Raw genomic sequence first — 12,745 nt, 5'->3', positions numbered from 1 at the left:
TTGCTTAACTCAGCTATTCTCCTAACCTTGAAGAGTGGAACCCAATACCAGTGGGAGTCAAGTCAGTAAGACATCAGTGAAGGACGGAGGGACACAAATTCCTCCAACCAGCCAGGCATACTAGTGGGCATCTCCTAAATCTTGGTTGACCAAATAACCCGTTCAGTCCCCCCCTTCCTCCCACCCTGGCCCTCATGGGCTCCCCAAGAACACGCCTGGCACCTCACGTCATCTCTTTAATATTGTGTAATACAACTTTCTTTCTTTAAAATACAGTCTTTTCTGAGGTAGACAGACCACATCTCCAGAGCATGGGTCAGACAGGAGATAAATATGCCCGCGTACAATACATTGCAAAATGAGGTAGAAATGGTTAGTTACATCCCTCCTCCCCCAACAAAATCTGGAGGGAGGAAGAAAAGGACCAGCTCAAAAAGTAGGGCACTGGTCCTTCCCAGAGCCCCTGCCCCTGGATTCTTTGGTAAATCCTCCCAGCCCCCCATGACCTGAAACCTTCAGCTCTACTCCCTCCACCTCAACTGAAGCTGGTTTAAGCCTCCTCCCCATTCAATTCCCCTTGAGGTAGGTGTATCTCTGTCCCCATTGTATAGATGGGTAGACTGAGACATTTGGGGGATTTGGGGGATGAGGGGGAACTTTCCCCATGTGCAAAGTGGGGTCTAAGGGTAAACTATAATAATGTGAGCGTGGAGGAGCGTCCAGCAAAAGAGAAGCTCCATGGGGCTTCTGGGGGTGGGGTTAGGGGCATTCATTGAGAAATCTTTCTACCTCTCTCTGCCGGAGAGCCAAGCTCACAAATCAGAGGTAAATTCTCTGGATGCTGGTTTCTTAGTGGGAAATCCCTGAAAGAAGCAGCACCACCAGCCCACCCACCTCTCCAGGTCCTCAGCTTGAAGGTCTGAGTGGGAACCCCCAAATCTCCTCTCATCTCCTCTAGTCCTCCCAAAGTGTTTTTCCTGTGCAATGTGAATAGTCCTGTTACTGAGGAGCCAGGGGGGCAAGGCTAGATTTAGAGGGAGAGGATAAAAGGAAGGGTTAGATCAAAATGGGGAGAGGAGGGAGAGGATTGAAACTATGGAGGGATCGTTCCCTATCCCACTCCCTGGACCAAGACCTTGGCTAAAGCCTCCCCAGACCCACCAAGCCAGGGAAGCATGGCTTGAATGAAGAAATAGGATGGACTGGCTGCGTCCTCCCTCATCCCAGCTCTACCAGGGAGGATCTCAGAGATGCCAAGTCTCCCCCTCCAGAGATCTCAGCTTGGAACTAAATGTAAATACTTGGGCTTCTTAAATCCAAGCTTCTGACCTAACCTGGAAACTGAGGTAGCTGAATGCCCTTTGCTGCTCTTCTCTCACCCCTGCAGCCTGGACAGAGCCCAGTGTGAATCCTTTTCTCTCTCCTTCCCCTTCTTTAAAGAGCAAACACGAGGAGGGGCACTCACTGGGGAGCCTTAGGTTAATCTCAGGTTGCTTGATGCCAAAGGCCACTGTTCCGGGCAAGGCCACCTCTGTGGGGACCACGGGAGCAGCTGGCTTCATTCAGAAGGGAGAGGTCCCAGTCAGAGAATCCTTTACCCCGGCATTAGGGATGGCCCAATCATCAGCCTTGGAGAGGAGCCAGGATGCCGGCAGTAGGTCAGTGGGGGAGAAGGGTTTTGGAGCAGGGATGGGAAAGTGATCAAGGACCTGCAGACAGGGCTGAGACAGAGACAGGGCAGAGGGAGATATCAGGACATCAATCAGGACAGCAATTGGGTGCTAATGACTTTCCCTCCTAGTTCCATAGACCAAGGCACAGAAAGACCTTCCATACATCACAGCCACATGGGTAGCCCTGGGCACCTGGATGTGGGGAGAGGAGGGAAGCATCTGAAGCTCATGGATAAAGGCCCTGCAGTGGCTTCCCAGAGAGATGCAGGAAAGGGGAAATTGGGAAGGAGCTCAGTACTAATAAATACCAAAGTGACAAGAGGAAGGCTCAGACCTCTGCCCTCCCCTTGTGACTGTGGCACTACTCCTTCCCAAGCCTGAATCCCCTGCACTCTGAGAGGGCAGATCCCTGGGTTTGCAGTTGGTCCTCAGGAGCCATGCTGCTTGCTGCATGGGAGTCCCTGACATGGGAGTGGAGGGGGATGAAGCAAGGAGAAGAGGGAACAGAAATATTTCATTCCTCCTCCTCCTCCTCCTCCTCCTCAGCTTTCTAATCCAGGGTCCTGAAACTCCACTTTCTGGGTTGTGGATGTCAATCCTCTTCCCATTCCAACTTGCCCTGAATCTTCTATGATAGGCCTGAGAAATGCTTGCCCAGGTGTTTGTGAGTCCCCATCCCTCTACTAGGCACCACTGCTGCCTCTCACTCCCCACCAACAAACAAAACACAAAACAAATGAAGGCCCTACTGAGATATCTCCATCCAAAATGCAATATGGGGCCATAAATCCCAGGAGGTGAGAGGTGACTTCTGCAGGTCTTTGCCTCCTCGTCACTGATCCATCCACTGAAGCCCCCTGAACTCCTGCCAGAGCATCAGGACCCCTTCCTTTCTCCCAGCTCCAGAGATGACCAGCACACAGAGCTTCTGAATTAAGATAGGGAGGCCCCAGGCCACAGCGTAGGGCTTGGGTCTTCTTTTTAAAATCACAACTTCTCTACAGAATCCAGCAGGAACAGACAGAGAAAAGGGGGATGGGGGAATAAGAGGACATCTAAGATGGGGGTGGAGGGGGGAATATGGGAGAGGGAACATCCCCTGCCTTAAAAAACCAGAGCCAGCAACTCCATCCCAAGCTCCTTTGCTTATGGCCTTAGACCAGGAGAGGAAGCCCCAGAAATACATTCAGCTTCCCTCCCAGAAGGAGCTGGGCATTGGGAGGAGGGCTAGGGTTGAAGAGATTTTGATGCTAGTTCCATTTCCTAAGCCCTTTTGGGGGCAGTTGCTCTCGGCCCCAACAGGGAACATTGAGGAGCAGCTAAATTCAAAGACATTCTTTCTGGGGTCAGTTTTTTCCTGAGTCATTAAAAAAAACAACAACAACAACAGAAAACAGCAACTTCTACAAAGCTTACAAAAATAAACAGGAAGGATAGAAGAGTAAACATGCTACTCCCCTCCTTCCCAAAAAGAAATCCCTCTTTTCGGGATGATTTGGCCTTTTGTTTGACTCTCCCAGGCTAGAAGGTAGCCTGGGGAGCAGAGGAGGGGTCCCAGGAAGGAGACAGAAATAAAGGGCAATGAGTTCTTTCCCCATTCCGGGATCCTTAAGAGTCAACGATGAGGCTTCAGAGCCCTTCATCAGCTCTTCCTGAACATTATTCTATCTATCGGTGAGAGACAGAGTCAGAGATGAAGAGATTACAAGCAAAATCAGAAGAGAGACACAGAGAAACCAGCCAAGAGAGAGCAGGGATCGAGATGGGAAAAGAGAAGCAGGAAAGAGATCCAGAGATAGACAAGAGCGCCAGAAAGCACAAAATGGAGCTAAGGCAGAGAGCAAGACAGACATTCAGAGAGAGACAGAGGAGAGGGGTGGGGGAGGAGGGAAAGAGAGAAAGACAGAGAGACAGAGACAGAGAGAGGGAGAGAGAGAGGGAGGGAGGGAGGGAGGGAGAGAGAGAGAGAGAGAGAGAGAGAGAGAGAGAGAGAGAGAGAGAGAGAGAGAGAGAAGGAGGGAGGGAGGGAGGGAGGGAGGGAAGGAGGGAGGGAGGGAGACAGAGACAGAGAGAGACATGGACAGATGGACAGAGAGGAAGATGGACAGATGGAAAGAAAGAAAGGTTCCTGGGACCTGAGGTCACTTAGCCCAGGGGTGGGGTAATAAATAGTAGAGACCTGAGTACATGAAGCCTTCCCTGGGTGACCAGGCAGGGCCAAAGCTTCTTCCTTAACCAGGAAAACCATGCCGGGAAGGAAGCCGCTCATGCCAATTCCCCCTCCCACCCTGCACATTCTTCACATATTCCTCCCCTCCCTGACGTGGGCCTGGTTCCAGAGACATGGCAGAGCAGTTATTGCTCCCTGCGAAGGAGGAAATGGCACCCAGCACTTCTCCATCAGTGCCCTGAGCCGTACATCTTGTCCCATTCCACGTACAAGTCCAGCTCCTTGGGGGAGGCTTGGGGACACATCTTGGCCAAGGCTGCCTCGAAGTCTTTGTAGGAGGGGGCTGGCTGCAACCCTGGGAGGGCCCCGCCAGCTCCAACCCCACTCCCGGCTCCAGCGCCAGCTCTGGCCACTGCCTGCTGGCACAGCTGCACCAGTTCGCCCCCCGAGTATCCCTGGGTGCCCGGTACCAGAGCGGAGAGCTCCCCCTCGCTCAGAGCACAGCCCTGCTGGGCTAGCGCCCGCTGGAGGATCTGCCCCCGAGCAGACGCGTCAGGGAGGGACACGTAGAATTTGTGGGTAAAGCGCCTCCGGGCAGCCTCGTCCAGTGCCCCGGGGCGGGCTGTGGTGCCCACTACCACCAGCCCTTCCCCGCTGGCGCCGCTGCTGCCATCCAGGTAAGACAGGAGCTGCGCCTGCAGGCTTCCAGAGGCGGGGGCCTCGTCCTGGGCAGGCAGAAGGGCTTCCAGCTCCCTGATCACCAGCACGGCAGGCGGCCGGCACTGGGCAGCAAAGAAGGCAGCCTGGAGGAGGCGCCCCCCCTCCCCCGCGCCCTGAGCTGCCAAGGCGGCTCCACTCAGGCACAGCAACATGGAGCCCAGCTGGGTGGAGAGGCAGCGACCCAGGAGGGACTTTCCCACACCCCGAGGGCCAAAAAGCAGCAAAGTCCGGGGCGGACAGGGCCCACGCGGATACGTGGCTGGTCTCAACATGGGCCACACCAAATCCTCTTCGAGGGCGGCCTTGAGGGGGCCCTGCCCTGCGATGTCAGCCCACTGCACCGGGGGCCCGCAGTCCACCATCTTGCTGGTCACTAAGTCCAGGGCTGCGGGGTCCACGGCCTTGGGAGGCTCCCCCGGGACTAGGAAGCCCTCCCGAGAGGGCGGGGCCGGCCCTCGCTCCACTGACGCCCGCTCGGGGAACTTCTCAAAGGACTCTGGGTGTGGGGCGTAGGCTGGAGAAGCCAGGACCTTGAGGGAAGGGCCGCCCCCACCTCCATATTTGCCGGACAGCTCTTCCCTGGCCCCCGGCAGCTTCCCGCGGAAGCCATTGCCCCGGCATTCTCCGTTGTTGTTCGAAGAAGGGTAGGAGGGACCGTCCGGGATGGGGGGCTTGGCGGGTTCGTAGCCATACTTGTGGTATCTGCCTTCGCCTTCATCAAAGGCCTTGCGCTTTAGGGAGATGCCTGGCTCGCCCCCTGGCGGGGTGGGCTGGAAGCTGTAGGCTGCAGGTGTTGGTGGAGCAGGGGCTGGTGGGGGCAAGGGCGTGGGGGTGGCCAGACCTGAGGAGAGGTATGGGGCAGGGGGTGGGGGTGGGGGGAGCCCCCCAAAACCAGGCTGGGCTGGGTAGCCCCCTGAGGCATAGTTGTACAGAGAGCCTGAAGGGCCATAACCGGGGGGTGGGGGGGGCTGGAGAAGCCCGGCTGAGGGGGGTGGGGGCAGAGCTGCACTTGCTTGCCCACAGTACCCAGGAGCCAGGTACCCCCCGCCATATCCAGGACCATACTCTGGCCCTCCAGATGGCCCCCCGCAGGCATTGCCAGTGTACAGAGGTTCAGGGAGATTCCCAGCCAATACGGGAGACCCTCCTAGGCCTCCTGGGCCTCCTCCCCCACCTCCGCTGGCTGTCTTGGCTCCTGGGAGACCCTCATGGAGGGAGGTAACCGAGTATGGGGGCTCCGTCCCCGGGGTCCCAGGCCAGGACTCCACATCTCCTTTAGCCCCATTGAGGACTCCAAAGGGGGCTTCGGCATAGCCCCCCAGGGCAGGCCTGTCATAGGGAGAGTTGAGGACCCCCGAGTACTTCTCCGCATATCGTTTGAGGAGGTTGGAGGCTGTGAGGGTAGAGATGTCATCGTGGGCCCAGGCATAGTGGCATCGCTGACGGCCCCCAGAGGGCAGCTCTAACTTGTGGGCTGGTGATGGAGTGGTGGAGGAGACATCCAGGTGCTGATCTGGCCACTGGTTGAGAGGCTGAGCATGTTCTGGTGTCCAGTGCATCTTCAACAGAGCTAGAAAAGCGGAAGAAAGGAGGGGAGGAGAGGGAGACAGAAGAAAAAAGTCTGAGAAACCGAGACCTAGACTCTGCCAGGGCTGCTCAGTGCCCCAGTTCATACCCAGAGAGCCTCCAGTCAGGCTTTCCAGCTGCCGAGTCCTCCCTTAGAGCTGGAAGGGGTTTAAACCCCAGAACAAGGCCAGAAGATGCTCCCTTCATAGGAGAGTAGAAGAGTGGGCTGGGGTAGCATTCCCACTCCCTGACGTTGTTATCCACTGGAATGCTAGCTGGCTCTAACTAATCTGTGCAATGCTTGTCCCTAAGTAAGGATCCCCAGCATCCGTGTAAGTCATGGGCTGGACCTTACTTTCACCGTTCAGTGTCACAGGGATAATGTTTAGCCCATTCCTCAAGAGAACATAAGCTACTAAGTGGCGAGAGCTTCTACACTCTCTTCCTTTTGGTAAAAACTTGGGCAAAGGTTGCCCTTCTTCAGTCTTGTACCTCTCCTGTGGGCCAGGGCCTTTCTGAATCCCTAAAAGCACCTGGGCAGTCCTATCTGCTGGCTCTTTCAGTTCCCAGGCATGGATTTCTTCTGAGCCTGATGACTTGAACTCATCACAAGTAGTGAGATGTGCTCTTACTATTCCTAGTGATCTCAAGCAGAAACTCCTTATTAGCCATCTTTATTCTGCCCTTTCTGCTCCAAAGCTTTCTCCTTGGCAGCACACAAACAAATCCTGGGCCATTCTTTAGAAGGAAATAAGACTTTCTTCCAAACTGATGTTGAATCATCAATGATTCTTCTTTGGTGCCAGGCTTGAAAAAACAACAACAACAAACCCAAACAGACCAGGAACAAAATGAAGTTCATCTTCTCTTCCTTGTCTGTGTTCTTATGATCCTCTGCTTTTTCACACACCCCCAAACCCCTTCTTTTTGTTGCCCTTGGCGACCTACACTTGGCTTGGCAAATCACATTTAGGCAACTTTCTAGACAAACAGAAAGTCATCTACACATTGGAAGGACAAAAACATGCCAAAAAGACAGTCCCTACACTCAAGGAGCTGGCATTCCAATGGGGGGGGGGGGATGAAAAGTGAGGCAGGAGAAGGCTCCAGGTTAGGAAGCAGAGAAGCCAGGAATAAAATGAGCATAGCCAAGGCATCTCATGAGATGACAGTCCAGGCTAGCAACTCATCAGTGAGGTGCCCAGGACTAAGGGCAGAAATATTTCTGAGATGATAAAGCTACTGGAGAGGAGATGGGGGAGTCCAGATAATGACTGGAGGTAGGAAGACCACTTGGGGGAAAATTGCAATAATGTGGGGAGAGATGACGAGGAGTAAACTAAGTAGCAGTAATTATGTGACTATGAGAAAAGAGAGGATGGTAGACAAAGAAATGGCAGCTGGTTATCTATATAGAGAAAGGGAGAACGAGTAGTAATGCCAAGGTTGCAAACCCAGGAAACTGGAAAAGTGATGTTGTTCTTGACAAGACACGGAGAAATCCATCAACTGGATGGGTTTGAGGGAAAAGATAGTGAGTTCTGCTTTGGACATGCTGAGTTTAAGATAATTCTGGGACATGTAGTTGGAAATGTCCAATAAGCACTTTGTGATATGAGACAGAAGAGAGACTAAGAGGATTGACTAAGGCTGAATATATAGATTGATGAATCATTTGCATAATCATCTACATGAATAAACCCATAGTCTTTTGCATAATTAAACCCATAGAAGCTAAAGTCAGAGAGAAAGGGAGAGAGAGAATGGGGGGGGGGGCAGGTTCAGGACAAAGCTGTGAGGTGTACTGATGCTTAAATGCCAGGATATCAGAGATTGAAAAGGAGCAGTCAGAGAGAAAAGAGAAGAACCTAGAAAGAGTAATGTCAAGAAAACCCAGAGAAGAGAGAGTATCTAGGAAGAGAGCATGATCAACAATGTCAAAGGCTGCAGAGAGAGGTCAAGAAGGATGAGGACTGAGAAAAGGCCATTGGATCTGGCAATTAAGAGATCACTAGTAGCTTTGGAGAGAGCAGGTTCAGTTGAGTGATGAGGTCAAAGGCCAGATTTGCTGAGAAGTACGTGAGAAGACAGGAAGTAGAGGTGACAAGGGAGAATAGCTTTTTCTAGGATTTCGATAGAGAAGGGGAGGAGAAATATAGGACAATAGTTGATCATTCTAGTGAAGATTTTTGTTTTGAAAGAATGGGGGTGACTTGGATCCTTAACATAACAGCAACACAACAATATAAGCTAGCATTTATAGAAGACTTCAAGGTTTAGACAGCATTTTATATGTTACTTCATTTGGTATAGGGAGAGGGTGAAGTTTATAGAGAAGGAAACAGTAATTGAGAGGGCAATCCACCAGAGAAGAAAGGAAAGAATTGAATCAAGGACAAAGACAAGGCTCCTATGTCTTTTCAAAATCTAAGTTGGCTAACCCTTACACCTCAGTGTCTTTAGAAAATTCCCCCATCACTTCTCATAGGAATTGTTCCTCTTTTAGTCATCAGAATTTAATTTCTGGGAGTTTCTCATCCTACCTGAGTTGATGTACCTCAAAGAATTTTGGTACATGCAATCTCACTATCATTTCTCTGAACCCCTACTCTATAAAATGAAGGTGTTGAACTAGGTTATGTCTAAAGTTTCTGGCTTCAAATCCAATGAATGATCCTTCATTTATACATGGGCATATACTATGAATCTTGGATAAATGGTTCCTGGCAGTTGGCTCCATCCTCAATCCTCAGGGCTTTTTGGTAGGCATGGATCCTCATATCACATCACACTCAATCACATACAAAGGATGAAGGGGATGAACTGGAATAAAAAAAAAATCTTAATGGGCTAGGAACTTACTACTCATTTCCTTCCATTATTATCCCTAACTTGGCTCTAACCAGAGTGGAATTAATTATCTGGTATTTTCATTGACACTAGCTATCCTCTATATAATAATAAATCCTCTAAATAAAATAATAATAATAAAATCCTCTAAATATATTCACTTGTCTGTCACAGTTCCTTGTTATTAAAAGAGCCTTGACCCAAAACAAATCCATTGGCCTCACTCCTTTAAGATATATCACAGCTTTGGGGTTAGGAAGGAGCTGGAGGAAGAGAATCTGGAACTCAAAAGTGTTTTAAATGAACATTAAAGATAAACTAATTAAAAATCTTAAAGATATAGCTTAGTGGAAACAGCATTGGATTTTGAGTTGAGACTGGTTCAAATTCTGACTCAACCACTTAACCATGCCCATTTTGGAAGGAGGTGACTATTTGGCCTCCTGCTATTTATTTTGATCAATGACTTGAATAAAAGCATAGATGGAATTCCTTTGGTCAGATGAAGGTAGTATTCATTAAGTTTAATGAATGAATTTTACCACATATAAAAATATATTCTAGGTGCCAGAGATACAAACATTAGTAGGACAACCTCTACTCAGAGGAGGTCCTATTCTAAGATGGGAGACTATACATAGAGTTTCAGTTGTAAGTCAAATGGAAAGACCCCGAGTTAAATAACCTAGCTAAAACATGAAATGAAATGGTCAAGGTGGGGAAGGTGGATAGAGAGCCAGGACTGGAAATGAGAGAGATCCTGGGTTCAAGTCATACTTCAGACATTTCCTTGCTGTATGACCCTGGGCAAGTCACTTAACCCTAATTACCTAGCCATTGCTGCTCTTCTGGCTTAGAGTGCTTAGAATTGACACTAAGACAGAAGGTTTGGATATTTTTTTTAATCAACAAAAGAGTTCATAAGGAACTCAACAGTCTTAGAACATTGGACACGCTAATAAAATTATAAAAAGGACAATTCCTGAAGTTTCCTTACCTAAGGATCCTGCCTCTTCTTTGCTCTATACACCAAGGTAGGACTGAAGAAAAATGAATCAGAGAGAGACTAACTTCCTAAGCCTAATGCCTTACACATCGAAGGAGCTTAATAAATTACTGTTTAATTGAATCCAAAAGGAATTGGAGGATTATCTGGCTTTTCCATTCTCTCCATGGAAAATGAACCAACTTATCCCATTTCTGCCCACTCTCCTTCAAAGCTAGAGGACTTAATATCTTTTTCATTGGCATCAGTCTAAGAAGAGTTTCCCTTTTTCCTTTTAAACTTGCTATATGAGGCCTGAGAATAAAGGAAGAGGATAATGAATAATAATAACAATAACAGTTAATCATAATTAATATTTATATAGCACTTACTATGTGTGCCAGGCACTGAAATTGCCATACAGTTACCTCATTTGATCCTCAAAACAACCCTGAGAAGTAGGTGTCATTATTATCCCCATTATAACAGATGAGGAAACTGAGATGAACAGGGCTTCCATGACTTGCCTGAGGTGACACAACTGGTAGCTGCCTGAGACTTGCTTTAAACTCAGATTAAACTCAGATAAACTCACTCTGGACACTGTGTCACCTAGCCACTGGGAACTACATCCTCAATGGAGCAAAGGCAGTGACTATGGAGTAGTTCCTTTAGGTAAGAGGATAAAATTGTGCTCCTGAAAGAGTTGCCATGCTAATGCTATGAAGGTGGATCGGGCTGAGGAAGAGGGTGAATACTTTTCCCTTTCATTTTTGCCTTCTATTTTAAACTTACAAACCATGCCAGATATCACCACCTGCTGGTTATATATGATTAGAACGGCGAGGAGGGGGAACGATGTAAATGTCTACAAGATAAATAAAACCAATCCTCTGAGTTTTCCACTAAGACATAAGTTTTAACAACCTGACCAATAGAGAAATATGTTTTGCATGATATCACATGTATGACCTATATCAATTTGTTTATGCTCCCAGGGGCTGAGAAGGGGAAGGAGGGAGAGAATTTGAAATTCTAAATTTTAGAAAACCTAAAAAATTGTCTTTATATGTAATTGGGAAAAATACTGAAAGATAAAAATAAGTTTTAAAGATAATTTTAAAATATTAATAGCTAAAAACACACAAGCACAAATAAACTTAGTATATGATGGATAATACTTTCTCCTGGGTTAGAGGGTAAGGGTGGGAGAATTAATTAAAGGTTTTGGCTTCCAAAACCTTTCTAATTACTAGTATATGTGAGGAAAACACCTGAAGCTTCCTTCTCTCTCATGTCCTGCAAAACTTCCAGAGAATTGGCTCTAAAAAAAGTCAAAAAGGCCTGGAGACAAGAGGTTCTGGGTTCAAATGTGACCTCAGAAACCTCCTAGATGTGTGACCCTGGGCAAATCACTTAACCCCAATTTCCTAGTCTTTATTGATTTTCTGCCTTGGAACAGATACTTAGTATTGATTCTAAGATGGAAGGTAAGGGGACAGTGAAAGGAGCAAGACTGCTATAACTTTGTGCATGTCAATATACCCCAGAAAACTTTTGCATGTTAGGCCCCTCAAACAATATTTGTTGAATGAATAATTTCTGAAACCTATTTTCTCTTATTCTACCATGAGTGACCTTCTAAAACCATTGAGGGGAGAGCTGGCTGACACTTTCTTAGTCTTGCCTGAGATATTCACAGCCAGCTTCACCCCAACAACATATCTTCTCTTGGCTTATTTAGGGGCATCAATGTGACATAGTATAAAATAGACTTGGAATCAGGATAAACCACAAAGATTCCTTCAAACATTCATTATTGCAGTCCTGGGGCCTCCTTGGGCCTATTTGTTTATATGTCAAATGGGACATGGGTCAATACTTGACTTAGCATTTCATTTTTCAGATGAGGAAACTGAGGCTTGGAGAAATGAAACACTTTGCCCCAAATCATAGAATGAATTCCTGGCAGAGATTGTACTAGAAACAACCCAAAGCCTCTAAAACTCTGCTCTGTATCATGCTGCTAAATTCTTAATTTAATAGATGAGTTTCCCCTGGGTGGGGGAGCACTGAATGTATATTTGGAGGCACTTTTCCTATTGCATTATTTTCCAAAAAGAAAAACTTAGCATAAATCAAGTCTGTTTAGGATTCCATCTAAGGAAGTTTAGTTACTAAGTTATGCAAAGGACCACTATAAAGGAAATAAACTTTCATTCATTCATTTGTCCTTCCTTCCTGCCTCCCTCTTTCTTTCTTTCTCTTTTCTCTCTCTCTCTCTTCCTTCCTTCCTTTCTTTTCCTTACTTTCTGTCTTAAAGAGAATATCAGTTCCAAGGATCAAGGGCTAGAAAATTGGGATTAAGTGATTAGTCTAGGGTCATACAGCTAGGAAGTGTCTGAGGCCAAATTTGAACCCAGGACCTCCTACATTAGATCTGGAGTCCTATCCACTGAGCCACCTAGCTGCCCCAAATAAGCATTTATTAAGTAACTACTATGTGTCAGGCACTGTGCTAAGATCCTTATAAATACAATCTCATTTGATCCTCACAACAACCCTTGGAGGTAGATTCGATTATGATTCCCATTTTACAGTTGAGAAAACTGATGGGACAGAAGTTGAGTGACTTGCTCACAGTAAGTATCCAAAGTTGCATTTGAACTCAGGTCTTCCTGACTTCAAGTGGCACCTTGGGACCCTAACTGAAGTTATTAAATGTTCAGAAGTACCACCTGGAGAAGGGAAGGCAGCTGTGTGGCCACCTCCATCCCAGTG

The 12,745-nt window shown here is 47.9% G+C and overlaps 1 protein-coding gene across 2 annotated transcripts in view; it reads right to left on the bottom strand.

Annotated features, from left to right (window-relative positions):
• Nucleotides 1-223: 223 nt before the first annotated feature.
• The window catches only part of FIGNL2 (fidgetin like 2), a 52,693-nt gene continuing 40,171 nt past the window's right edge, over nucleotides 224-12,745 (bottom strand). For both annotated transcript variants that reach the window (XM_056798194.1, XM_056798193.1), the window contains one exon: nucleotides 224-6,133. In XM_056798194.1, coding sequence (XP_056654172.1) covers nucleotides 4,074-6,122 — 2,049 coding nt within the window. In that variant the 5' untranslated portion in view covers nucleotides 6,123-6,133 and the 3' untranslated portion in view covers nucleotides 224-4,073. The remainder of the gene's footprint in view (nucleotides 6,134-12,745) is intronic.

The sequence above is a fragment of the Monodelphis domestica genome, chromosome 5 (assembly GCF_027887165.1).
Source record: "Monodelphis domestica isolate mMonDom1 chromosome 5, mMonDom1.pri, whole genome shotgun sequence".
Lineage (NCBI taxonomy): Eukaryota > Metazoa > Chordata > Mammalia > Didelphimorphia > Didelphidae > Monodelphis > Monodelphis domestica.
Note: the sequence above shows the minus strand (reverse complement) of the source record. Positions and strands in the feature narration are given on the sequence as shown.